At 39.8% G+C, this 13,606-nt stretch overlaps 1 protein-coding gene across 2 annotated transcripts in view; it reads left to right on the top strand.

Annotated features, from left to right (window-relative positions):
- Positions 1–13,606, top strand: part of ARHGAP26 (Rho GTPase activating protein 26) — a 1,945,875-nt gene that overhangs the window by 371,028 nt on the left and 1,561,241 nt on the right. For both annotated transcript variants that reach the window (XM_069244698.1, XM_069244699.1), the window contains exon 4: positions 9,406–9,477. In XM_069244698.1, coding sequence (XP_069100799.1) covers positions 9,406–9,477 — 72 coding nt within the window. The remainder of the gene's footprint in view (positions 1–9,405; positions 9,478–13,606) is intronic.

Genomic DNA, 13,606 nt, shown 5'->3' with positions numbered 1-13,606 from the left:
AAACAGTTGGCAGTTTTCTGTGTGCAAGATTGACCAAAAGGGCTTTGCAATTTTTCGATTCTAATGCCAAAAGGCTGAGAAGTGCAGTTCCTTGAAATTATTGGATTTATTTACTGTTTTCCAATGGCCAGGGAGGGTATTTAATTTGTTCAGGAAACACCATTTGTTATAACCATGTCCACAAACAACTTAATACCCATGTTTCTACTGATAACCAAATGTAAGTGTATATTATTTTTATACCATACTTAATAAGGTGCAATATTGTTATGCTAGCTGACTGTCCCGAAGTCGGCCAAGGGAATCTCCAGACGTGGTTCCCTTGCTTGATGATTTCCAGTGAGGCAGAAACCGTTATGGCTGACACCCTCCATGATTGGGGTGTGACCCAGACGTTCGGGACAGCCTCCTCCTTTAGGACAGAGGCACGATTAGACTGCTTTGCTTTTTGTTGTCCCTCTGATTTGGCGTAGCTTAGTCAGCGGGATTCGGGGTCGGCCATATTTTCCCGCTAAAAAAGCAGTGGACCACAGGAGGAATGTGTGAGACTCAGGATGGACTGCTCCCATGAGGGGCAGGATCAGTACTGATTTGCCTTAGATGGGCCTCGAGGGCTGATTTAGAGTTTGGTGGGCAGGTACTCTGTTGTAGTGGCGAAGGAGTACCCTGTCAGAACAAACTCAATGCTTGCCTGCCAGATTTTGCATCCACTGGAGAGCAAACTTTACATCGATGGAGTAAACTTTACTCTACCATTGGAAAACTTCCTTTAACAGCCCAACAGATTTAGGTGGCATCAGCAGTAAGCCATCCGACCTATGTAGAGTAGATAGATAGATGGCTTTTTCTTTTTTTAATTTTGTGGATGGTGCATAGTCAGTAAAGTCCTCCATTGCCCTGTCTGCCTTTACTCAGTCTGCTAAATCCTAAATCAAGCCCTCTGTCTAGGGTGGCCCAGTGGGCAAAAAAACAGTGGTTTAGGATGCTACTCAGAGAGATTGCCAGTGGTCATATTATTTGCCACATATGTCCTCATCACATTTTGGGTGTACCTGAAAATGTGAGCCTGGTGTAGCTTTCCATGCCTATTACTGCCAATGTTTGTGAACTCTAAGAAGTAGTAATTTAATACAAATTAAAGGAGTACTTCTGTGGGTACATATTTGCTAGTTTTTTGGTAGACTGGTCACTGAAGGGCATATTTACAAAGATGTTGTGCAACATAATGCAGCAAGCAAATTTGCGACTCTATTACATCACCTGAACAGAGCTTAACTGCACCATTCTGCCGAAATGGCAGAGTTCTGCTTTCTCCTTGCGCTGGTGCACTTTGGGCTGCTTGGTACCAACGCAGACACACTTGCTCCATAGTACAAGGGTGTCTGCATTATGGTCAGAATAGATTTTATGCAGGAAGAGTGCCTTCTTGCATAAAAAGTTTTCGAGGCTTAATCCTTTTTGTATGTGTGCTGCGTGTACATATGCAAAGAGGAAATAACACGTAGAAATGCAAATGTCTCCTCATTAAGCAGCCTCAGGCAGACACACCATTTTACATGCACACCCATTTCAAAATTTCTTAGTAAATAAGGGTTTAGATCAAAGTCCAAAGATCGATGCATGGGAATGCCGTGCACCAAGCATGGAACGCCCACCTGACGCAAAGTAACGCAGGCAGCTCAATGACCTGCGTTACTTTTTCATACAAAGTCATATAGATTGACATTTGCGTGGCTTGAAAAATACCAAAAAAAGATTTTGTGTCAGGGCTGCTTCAAAAAAGTGATTCAGTACTAATGCAAATGTTTGTAAATCTATGGCTAATTATATTTAAATTCCTGATCTAAAAATTAACAAGTTAAAACCTCTTACCAAAGTCTATATGACAGGAAAAACTGACATAGATATAGCAGACCAGTCTCTGGGCCCCAGGACCCAACTACCAATCCAAGAATGTATTTATTTGGTAGTCACACCCCAAACACCCCTCCAGAAGCTATGTCCTTGTAAATACTATCAATTACTCCACCTCCCATAGAATCCAAGTAATGGCACAGGTAAATAAACATACACATCATTTGAAGTCATGTACACTACTTTTAGGCTCTATATCGATGTAGTGCACACTGGCTAGGCAAGTTGAAATACATTGCTGGAGACATGTATTTGTAACTTTTGAGCAGAAGTTCTGAATTGGTGGAGATATAATTTCTCTTGGACATTGTTTAAGAAATCATGATTCTAGGCTTGTCCAGTTTCTTCTTTGCAAATCATATTTCTGCTGAAACCAGAAATGGTTGTCGTTGTCTTCAGGTTGTTTGTACCTGGAAGATAGAAAAGATTGGCAGGTGGATATGGGTGTAAAAGTAGCATTGCCAGTTATGTTGTACTTTGATCTATGACTCAAGCCCCTCCTACCTATTAACACGGAGGCTAAAATGTGCTACTTTAACACAGCCCCCTCTTTATTTTCTGTTGTCTTTTGCAGTGTTTATTCCATCGCCAAACGTTCGGATCCTGTTTTGTACCCACTGATCACATTCAGATGATGATCTTCTCACATTTCTCTCATCCACCTCAAAACTCCTGAGAGTAGTGAGGGGGGGTATGTAGGTCAGAGAAATATCGAGCAATGCAAGGTTCAAATTAAAACTATTTACTTACTTGCATAGGACTCATTTGACTCTCCTAAAGTTGGAATGCAAAGCCATTGATGCAGGTTTTCTTCACATGGTGTGGACATGCAGAGAAGTTGAAGAGTTCTGAGCAGGAGTACTCAACATACATGAAATATAGTTTGGCTTATCACCCTTGAGGGTCTCAAGGCGCTGCCCATGAGCATGGGGAGATTACGGGATTTGCCCAGAATCACAGAACGTTGCGCCGATGCTGAGGCTCGAACCCAGCCCTCCAGCTCCCGAGGCGGTCTCTCCGAGCGCTGCACTACATCCCATTATGGGAAACATGCCTGCGCAAACGATTAAGCAAAGCATGTAAGGGATTGTGCCACAACATAAAAAAAAAGTAAGAATGAGATACACGTTAAAAGATTTGGGAACTGGACTTGCCAAAAGGCACATAGCAGTCCATTGGCTACAGCCACTCATACCACAAGTGCAGGCCATGCAGGCCTTGCTTATGGACATGATAGACAGGCAATGGAAAGCTTGAGGATGGATCGTAGGTTTATGTAAGATCTGGCATCCTGGACAGGATTGCTACAAAAGTTGCTCCACGCTACTAATGCCAGACCTCCTTGAGGGATGGTATCGCTTCTTAGAAATGGATTTGACGTGGTATTAAAGACGTGACTCTGACTAAAGCTGCCAGTACAGGGTCACATGCATTGTGCATTATTCCCGAAAGAAGTGGTGAGCCAATAATGTGGCATCACAAAATAAACAACAGACATCACTCAGTTTAAGCTTTTGGATAGGGGAGAGTGGACGGAGTCTCAGATTTGAAAGGGAAAATGCTGCATCATACCCCTGTCTCACTGTGCTGTCATGTGAAAATTGTAATCATCAGATATCTCCGCTTTGATGGGGACTGCTACCTTACTTTGTTTGAGGTTGGGTAATATTGGTGAATTTAAAAAACAAAAGAACAAATAATTTAAAAACAATTATGAAAGCAGTTCATCAGACAGCAGACTGGCAACAGGATCCACTATGTTTAACTTCATATTTGTGCTGAAGCAACAGCACGTGCTTCCTTGACAAATATGTAAATTTCAAGGTAGTATCTAAATCAGAGTGGCCAAGGAGAGCTAACCATATTGCCAGAGATATTCAAAATCCTGGACACTGTCTAGGGCTACTGAAATGGGAGCAATTCTCCCTTAATACTCCAGACTTTGAGATAAAATAAAATCAAGGGCATAAAATCTGCTCCTGCTCCTTTTTTCGAAAGAGTGGCTTCTTTTCAAACACTAGCATTAGCAAAGCCAGTAGGTCTCCTGTTTGGACCTATCTTTGCCAGTCCCTTTTGGCAATGCTGTGTACAGCATCAGAAAGGTGCTGAGTAGCATGGCTAAAAAAAAAGAAATTAAAAAAAAGAAATATGAGATGATGCAGGTGCCTCATTATATGTATGTGCCTACAAAATGATGTGGGACCCATTTTTATATGAAATGGATTGGTAAATAAAACAAAAATGAAAAAGTAACAAGATTATTTTTTGAGGCAGAGGGGCCAGCAGGATCTTGTGCTTGCTCTTACAAAAAAAAAAAATGATACTAAAACAAAAGGCAATTTACGTAGGAGGCAGTAGAGTAGAGGGTAGGCGGAAGCAATGGGGAGTAAGTGAAGTAGAGGAAAAGCTGCACATGAGACAGAACAACACAGGGTGGGAAGGGAAACATTAGAGAGAGAGAGCATTGTGGAGTATGTGGGTGGCAGGGAGTATGGTGGGGAGAAGAACATGAGAAACGTTGCAACAGATGGGAGACAGCAGCAAGTATTGGAGGGGCTCAGATTCTGAAAAACACATGCACTCTCATGGAGTGCTTAAGGAAAAACAAAAAAAAGTAGTTCTCTAAACGTGAGCAGTGGAAGGATAGAAGTCATCCAGTCAAAGATGGTAAATAGGTTTTGCTCGAGGGGAGGGACAAACAGAATATGCAAAAATACATTAGAGTGACATTAAAGCCAACCAGTTGTAAGCAACAGGAAGGTTTAAGCCCCGTATGTTCTTAGTAAGCTCATAGGTCTTTTGCAACTAGTGCTTTCTGGTGGGGTCAATCTAACAACAAGCATTGACATAGCCAATAGGTCTTGTTTTTGGAACCTTATAAGTGTTTAACCAGAGCAATTGGTTTTGCCATTGTCTTTAAGCTATGTGAAAATCTTTGTAAACATGGAAAACGAGGGACAATCACAGTGGCAGCAGACGTCTGCTGATTTGGACACTAACACATTGTGCTCACCCTGTGACCTGCATGGTCAAAAGGTTGTGTAGGGAGGGGGGCATCTGATCACACTGAGTTGTCTCAGCACAGCCACTGTAGCATAGCAGAACTCTGCAGACCCACCAGTGCAGCACAGCTTTAGCTATCATCCTGTAGGCCAGAAATGCACAGTCCGTGGTGTGTGACACTGAAGAAGTATGGTAAAGCAGGAAAAAAAGAAAGTTACAGACAATGTAAAAAATCATTACAAAATGTGGTTCAACTATTTAAAAGCAAAAGTCGTAGAATGTAGTTCCTTGTCACTTGGACTTGCCATAGTCCACACGTTTCATTTAACAAAGTGATATCATAAATATGTGACGACAGAAACCAAAACTACCCAAAATATATGGAAATAAAAAGCAAGAATCACATGTGTAGCTGTAATTAAAAATGCCACTCTTCACCTGCCTGCAGATTTCTTCTGCTGCCTATTAGTCTGTTTTTGAAGCTATGTGAGCTGCACTGGTACCCTTGATTTCGCTCTGTACATAAACTAAAATACGTAAACCCAACACCCTAAATAAAGTCCAGACATGGGACGCTTGGATCACAGTGACATACCATTCGCCATAACACATGCAGTTACACTGTTGCATGGGTGATAAGCAAGACACCCATATTGGAATTAATTAGTCAAGAGCACATAAACGGTGGGGCAATTTTACAACATACTAAAAAAAGATGTAATGTCAGAATGCACTATTACTGTGCCTCAAAAAATACATATGTACATGACAACGTTACCATGCCCAATCCATTTTCTGCCCTTCCCCCATTTGCCATAAGGTGCCAACAAACGACTGAGCAAAAGAGATGCCGGCAGGCCCAGAGCACTATTCACCGCAAGCTTTTCACTTCAACCACTGAAGCTTTGCACGCAAACTTTCAACGATAAAGGCTGTCTCCACTCCTGCTTCACGAAATGCAGCGTTTGGACACATGGTCACTCTGAGTTTCATTTCCGATACTGTGGCATCTGAAAACTAGCATTAGGGCTGGCACTGTCTGCGGATATCTGGCTTTGCCAAGGCTTGTCTTAATACGTTTTTCATCCTTCAAAGGAATCAAACACTTCACCGAGGTCGATTGACCTTTTGAGCCAGAAAGAGTGTGGTGAACAGTACACAAATTTACATTAATACCACCCAAATAATTTAGACACCATGACCAATGTGGCTACGGAAGAAGACTCCAATCAATGAAAAGTTTCAAACTTTTATTTTATAACCAGAAAGCTAATGTCATGAAGACTGTGCGCAAAATAAAATTATAAAGATAAATCAACATTATTGGTTGCCCAAAGCAACAAAACAAATTTAGTCTAATTAGCATCAACAAAATTAAGCATTCAAGAAGAATAATATGTATTATTAAATAGATAATATGTAATACAGAAACATAACTCAAATCAATCTGTATCAACATTAGTCAAACTCAATTAAACAGAATATGCTGATTTGGGTTGAGAATAGGTTGTCCCTACAGCTAACCAAATTAGGATATGCATGTGTGGGGATGGACGAACACATGCGGGCAAAATACAAAAAGACAAAAATAATTTGGAAAAATATATCTAGGGCTATAGATTGCTAACTAGAAAAAGTGAGAGTTGGCATGCTAGCTTCTGATCTATAAAAAGGAAAACATGTCCAGGCAAATCACAATAAGCATTCAAGGATTCTTCATCAGCAAAGTATCAGATCAGCAGCAAAGTCCATTAGAAGCACCAACAAGCTGCACAGAGAACAAACAGCAGGGTCAAGAGCCACGGAAAGAACTTGACCAAGTGAGTGCAAAGAAAAGGGCAATTCTGCCTGAAACTTAAAAAGTCAGTACCTATCTGTCCATGGCCTAAATGTTCTGGAACCAAGGTTATTTAACTACAAGTCTGTGTATAATTGAATGAAGAATCCTTTACTACTAGCAAGCATTTCATGAGAACAGAATCTATAGGAAAATTTCACGTTAGAGAGAACAATGATTCATCACTTTGTGCAACTGCAAATATGAGCTCTACGGACCTAGTTAAGTTAACACAAGAAATATAATGCATTGCTATATTTGTTAATAGAACACACATGATATGCAAACTTGTAAATTCAGCATTGATAATATATCAGAAAGTATACAACATTGTAACTTGTTAAGGCATCATGTTAACTATGACAGAGAAGTATATTTATTTGTACGCGCACATCTATTTAAATTCTTAAATCACACATACAAAATTACAGAACATATTGGTTTTCATACTGGCAGTTAATCGAGAGTTTAACATATACTTTGACATTTAAATTTTATTATCACATTGTTAAATTCGGTAGGCACAATGCTGACCAACGCAAATGAAACCATGAGCACTTTTCAAATACGTATCAGTGCAGCTTTTCTTTGGCAAGCTGTTAATCATGAAACCTTCTACTGACGTCAGGGTCACTAAAAGCATTTCTAAAATTTACGCTTCAACATTTGTGAATGTTTTTTGTAAACGTGTATGATAGCCAACTTTGTGGCATGAGTTCACATTGTGAAAAATGCTGCCACTCAGTGAGCTAAGCCAATGGCAGACTCAGAGCTTCATAGCATGCTGTGGTATGTGGAACAAAAATATAAAGGACACACTCAGACCAGTGCAGAATGAGAGCGGACCTTAAGCCCATTTTTAAAAATGCAGCCATACTTCCAGGGCCACAAATTACGTCTTGAGTGTACCTTGGTGGATTGTGTTCGGCTGTTCCCAGCTTCAGTCACATTTGACCAGACGCTCATTAGCACCCCTGCCCATAATGCGGCTTACCAGGCACTGTAAGTTGGGATTTGCCCTCGACGTGCTCAGGTAATGTTCTGCATGTTTGTGCAAACACTTTGTTTATTGCGCAACCTCACCCCTTGTAAAACGTGCACAATAACTAACTGTGCCTTACCTGCTTAAGGCGAGGGATGAGTACGGGCTTGACTCCCATGATGTCCAGGCCGTGATGCTTAAGCTGATGCGCAGCTCGGTGTTCTTTTTACTCTCTGAGAGACTGGTTGCCATTTTGCAGATGTGCAGGTAGGAGAGAATAGAAGAAGCAGCTGAAGAGCGAGAGTGCGAACAAACAGCATTGTGTGAACAAACAGCATTGTGTGAACAACCAGCAGCGGAGACTCAGTACATGTGCACATACTAGATAGCCAACCAGCTAGATGCTGAGGGAAAACAAGAATTACAGCCCTGTTTTGAAGTCCGAGGTCGGAGCTACTTAAAAAAATTGAGCGCTATTCTCAAGTTCTTTTAGACAAGGAGAACATTTGTCCCTTTCCTGTAGTTAAAATGGGCCAAGTAAAAGGATACAATACTGTGGTGGTGCCCTGAAGGAGTGAACAAATGATGTAAAGGAGGGACGAATAAGACAGACTTGAAGCAGGTCTTGAAGATCGACCTAAAAAAGCAGCTTTCGTTCACAGATTTCGATGCGCTCAGTGTTTATGCAAGCAGTCAGTAGTACAATAGGAGTTGTCATGTTTTGGTTCTAGGATATTTTCTTTTTCTTTTGAAGTATTTTTGATTTTTATTTTTTTATTTTTTTTAATTTTTTTTACTAGATACGTAGGGCAGCTTAAAATTTCGATCACAGGATGATGCAATTTATATTTTACCCATCCTCTCTATTTTCAAGATGCTCATTTAGTTTTTGTACAGTATTTTGACATTTTGTTACCAAGTCATCCAAGGAGAAAAATAATTAATTTAAAAATGCAAAATAAAATTGTTTTACTTACCTTATGCCTAAGTTTTACTTTTTTAGGAGCCTAGATATAGCTTAGGAGGTAAATTAGCTCAGTTGGTACCTGCTGCATAGATCTTTTCTTTCTTGGCTGTTGGTTGGAAGGTGAGTTTGATTCACAAAAAAAACCTTAAACGTATGTGTGGCCAGGTACATTTCCGCTTGAACATGCTTATATGCATTTTGTCAATTCACAAACATTCCCAGAAGTACTCAAAGTGTGGCATTTCAGGTGGACCTTGGGAGTGCAGTACCTTTGCTGCAGGCTCCATTTCCACATGTGCAGAAATCAACATAACCTTTATATAAGCCCATGGTTAATAACGACCATTGTTAGATAAAACTGTTCTTTATTTTTTTCTCTGCTAGAATTTTTTTTTTTCCCTGTGGAGAAAGGCCTTCCTCTATACCCCAACAAATCTAAGATAGCTTCGCTCAACTTCCCATCCTGGCAGAGGAATTATTCTATCCATTGGCTCCAGTAGTTTGCTGTCCTCTTCCAGAGTGGAAAAGAATAGAATATTAATATCATGATAGCTCAAAGTGCAGATGCAGTTTTCATGTGACTTGTGGATGTGAAAATGAAGAACATAAACCAAACTTGAAAATTGGATATTCATGTAATGATAAATTGTCTTTATGCAGCATGTTCTGAGTCTGCAAAATATTTTTTTGTTTGTTGTCCAGATCGAGAACGCAAGTGAGGTGCTGATTGCTCCCCTGGAGAAATTCCGCAAGGAACAAATAGGAGCTGCTAAAGTGAGTTTCCCTGTTGAACTTGCTTATGAGAACATCAGTTTCACATTTAAATCACATTGTCAAGTATGAAATATTTCTAATACTATAACAGCACCCATTGCTTTTTCATAATCAAAATTTATGAGTAAAATGTGGATTTTCCTAGTCTTAATGATGAAAGCCCTAATTTTTATTAAAGACACTCATATGATTGCTTTATTGCTTTAGTGTTATAGCAGCCAGTAAAATGTATAAACAAGCAGTATTTAATGGACTAATTAAATGAACTACAAATCACAGAGGCTTAGTGATATTACGCTATGCGCTATAAGAATTCTATTCAAAGGATATATAGTGGCTGAGAGGTTGTAGTCATTCCTCTTTCTTGCTTTGATAAAGTCCATTAAGTTGGCAGCAAAAGTGTAAAGTGTGATTTAGACAAAAACAGGACAAAGGTGATCCATCAGTTTATTGGCCTCTGAATGTTTATGATCCAGATTGCATAATTTTGAATTGAATGACTGAAGTTTAATGGATAAATCATTGGTAGGAACATGCAAGAAGAATAACTTTATAAAGTATATTGTTATTATTACCACGGTTGGAAGTATAAGAATTGTAGCAGTGTTTTGAAAACATCAGAATAGTATGGAATAATGCTGGTCACCTTGTAATGTTAGGACTTTCCATCATTAAAAAGAGGAAAATTAGTATTTTATTTCAATACTGGAGACTCCTAATATGCAAGTTTAAGGAATATTAATTACTTAAAAGAATGCATGAGAAATAGGGTTATAATAAAATAATTTGATTGTAGAAAATCAACTCCAGTTGCCTGCACTCAGTATATCCACTGACTTTGAGCCAGGTGTGAGCTGTAAGCCTTGGCTCCCTTAGAGAAACAAGCTCCAAAACAAGTTCTCTATACCACCCCGGCATATAACCCACTTGATCCATCGAAGAGGAGTGTGAGGTTTTATGGAAGATATTAACAATTGAGAGGAGGATGAACTAAGTGAACTGTGCGAGCCCTGTATTCCCTTCAAGACGGAACAACGCAAAGCTGTGAGTTTAGAGGGAAGGAAAAATACTCTACTGAAGAAGTCGATGTTTTTATTCTTATAGTAATGGAGAATAAGATCCTATAAGATGCATACTGCCTGATGGTGATCTCAGAAAGTTGGGCTTTAAAAGGCTGAAAAAGAAAGGAAGGGGAGTCTGTTTGAGCACATCAGCCCCTGTGACATGAACACTCACTGTGAGAAAGAGAAGTGCTGCTTCAGCGAAAAAGCTGATATGCACTCAAGGCACCAAAGAAATACAGTTGTGTTTCTTTGGTGGGCTAGAACCTTTCAAAACTGCATTAAGGCATAAACAGCATGCAATTTGAAACAATAGAAATTAATTCTGAAAAGTACATAATTAGAGAGAGAAACCAAAGACATTTCAATATTAATAACTAGGCAATCTGACTGAAAAATGACTGCATTTAACTCCCTGGTAGGAGCAGCTAGAAAGGGCGGGGTGGGGGGGATCAGCTTCTACTTCTCAACCATTGTATGTATGTGGTATTTCTATACTGCAAACCTAGCCAAAAGGCAGAGGCGTGCTGTACAAGGACAAAGACCAGCAAACGTCAACAAGTGATAAGCGAGGTATTTGGGTTGTGGATGGTTAATGCATTGTGATGTAGTGTCTTAAAGAGTGGAGTATTCCACTCTTTATTAAATTGGGGCAGTGTTGGGGCAGTCCAGATGGATATGGGGAAGTTGTTCCAGATCCTTGGTGCACAGATGAAAAAAGCCTGCTGCCTTGCTGCTGTTTGTTTATACTTAGTCTGCATTTTGATGATGTCCTAAAGGCTGGTGTGTTGGAAACCACCAATGATGGTTAGCTTGTCTGCAAGATAAGTTCGAGTGCAGGTCATGATGGCTTTGTACATGGCTCAGCTGTGTTTTTAGGTGCTGCTGGCCAGCAAGGGAAGCCAGTGGATTTTCATCTGGATGGGGATGATATGATCCTATTTCGTCAGGCCCTGGATGAGACGTACTGCGACGTGTAAGATGCCCTTAAGAGGTGCTCGTATGGATTTGGAAAGGCCATGGAGCAGGGAGTTACCACTGTCCAGGTGTTATTTCTGGAAGAAACGGTTTCTCTTTCTTTGGAAGAGAAAGCTGATACCAGGCTGGTTTTTACCAGTGTGTTTCTTGAGGATGAGGTTGGTGTCCAGGGTGAATGCAAGTGACTTGGCATTCAGTAAAAGTTGAGGTTTGGAGCTTTCAAGTGTCCTATCATTGAGACGTGTTTGCACTGTTTCTTTTTTGTTGTTTTTGGCAAATAACAGGAGTTCTATTTTGATTGAGTTTTGGATTTGAGTTTCAGGTCTGGAAAATGTACAATGTTTGAGACGTTAGCTGCCTGAAGAGACTCAAGTAGAGTTGTGTATCAGCTTATTGGTGAATCTTGATAATGTTAACTGTGAGTAGAGTACGAAGCAGTTTCATGTAGAGATTTAAGGTGACAGAAGCAGCTCTACATATGTTAGAGATATTTTGGGACCTGGAGATGACATCATCATATCCTCTATAGAGAGCTTTCTTATATAATTTCTTCGTTTTGTCATTAAGCCTTCTAGAAGTTATTGTTCATGTATTTGAATCATGTATTTACTGTTGGTTGATATATTTTACTGGATGTTATGGGATTAAAGCAATAAATAAACACACTATTGGAGCTTTTGGTATTGACATAAAATTCTGTGATTACATATTACAATTATGAAGGCATGTGGGTAGACAAAGTGCGTACAGATGCAATACTACACAATACCTCAGTTGGTCAGTGAGCATGGAGACCAGTCATATTTAGACTAAGACACTCTGTCGCTAATCTACAGTTCATATTATAAATTTGCTTACAAATAGGATCTACTAGACCGCTGACATGTATTACCTGGAACTTAAGAGGATTGAACAATTCCCTAATAAGATGAGACAAATGCTTTCATACTTAGATAAACCCCAGGTACAGATTGCACTCCTTCAGGAGACTCAGTTGCGTCCAGTGTGGTAATTAGCTTTGCTAATAAATGGGCATCATACAGACTACTGTCATCACACTCATCTTACTTCGGGGGAGGGGCCAAATTAAGTGACTCCACACCAGGAGCTGGGATCCCTCATAGATGACCAGGGGTTATATACTGTGGTATGTGGGAGGCTGGGACCCAGGTTTCTTCAATGGTCTGTATGGCTAAATCTTCTCCACAGACCCGCACTCACTATTCTGGGGAGATTACTTCAACTGTGTGTTGCAGGAATAAATTGATTGATTTCTCTCCATCCTCCTCCCCTCCCCTCCACCCCTGCCCCAGCTTCTGAAGGTTGGCCTTCAAGCATTTAAGAGGAACAATGCAGGAATATCACCTGTGCAAAGTTCACACACCCCACAAGAAGGCAGATTCTACTCCGGTGTACTTGGGGGATAGTGTTAGCGTGCCCTTGGCTTATCTATTTCATAATAGTAAATGGTTGGATGCTAATTTAAGGTCGATGAACCTTTTGACTCATTTAAATTATATTAACATATTGATTATTGACACATAAATCAACAACATTAAACAATAATAATAATCACCAAAGGATCACTATACAACGCACCATGACCCATTTGGCCACGAATAACCACACCTTTTAGCATTAATTAAAATATTTATTTCCCCATATTAACAATGCTAAGGTCACGAAAATTATTCTCAACACCAAATGGTACAAATAAAGAAGCATCACAGGCTAGCGGATTGGCCTGAAGAATCTTAGTTTAAACAGAGCAAATAAAACAATAAACTTAATAGTTAGAACAAAAATCAATAACATGAATATCTGCGTAAGAGAGATAATATACATTTGATTCAATAATAAAATGTCAAATCATAGACATAGAGAAAACCAACTTACTAACCTCAAATTAGCATTAGCATGTTGGGCTTCATGCAAACGTTTTAGTAACATTAATTTAGAAAACACCTAGCTATGGTGCTATCAAAAATACGCACCCATAACACACCAGGAATAGATGGGCTACTGGCAACATTTTATAAGTGCTACAACCCGCATTAGTCCTAGGTTTTTTTTCAATCATTGAGGAAGCC

Source organism: Pleurodeles waltl, chromosome 7 (assembly GCF_031143425.1).
Source record: "Pleurodeles waltl isolate 20211129_DDA chromosome 7, aPleWal1.hap1.20221129, whole genome shotgun sequence".
Taxonomy (NCBI): Eukaryota; Metazoa; Chordata; class Amphibia; order Caudata; family Salamandridae; genus Pleurodeles; species Pleurodeles waltl.
Note: the sequence above shows the minus strand (reverse complement) of the source record. Positions and strands in the feature narration are given on the sequence as shown.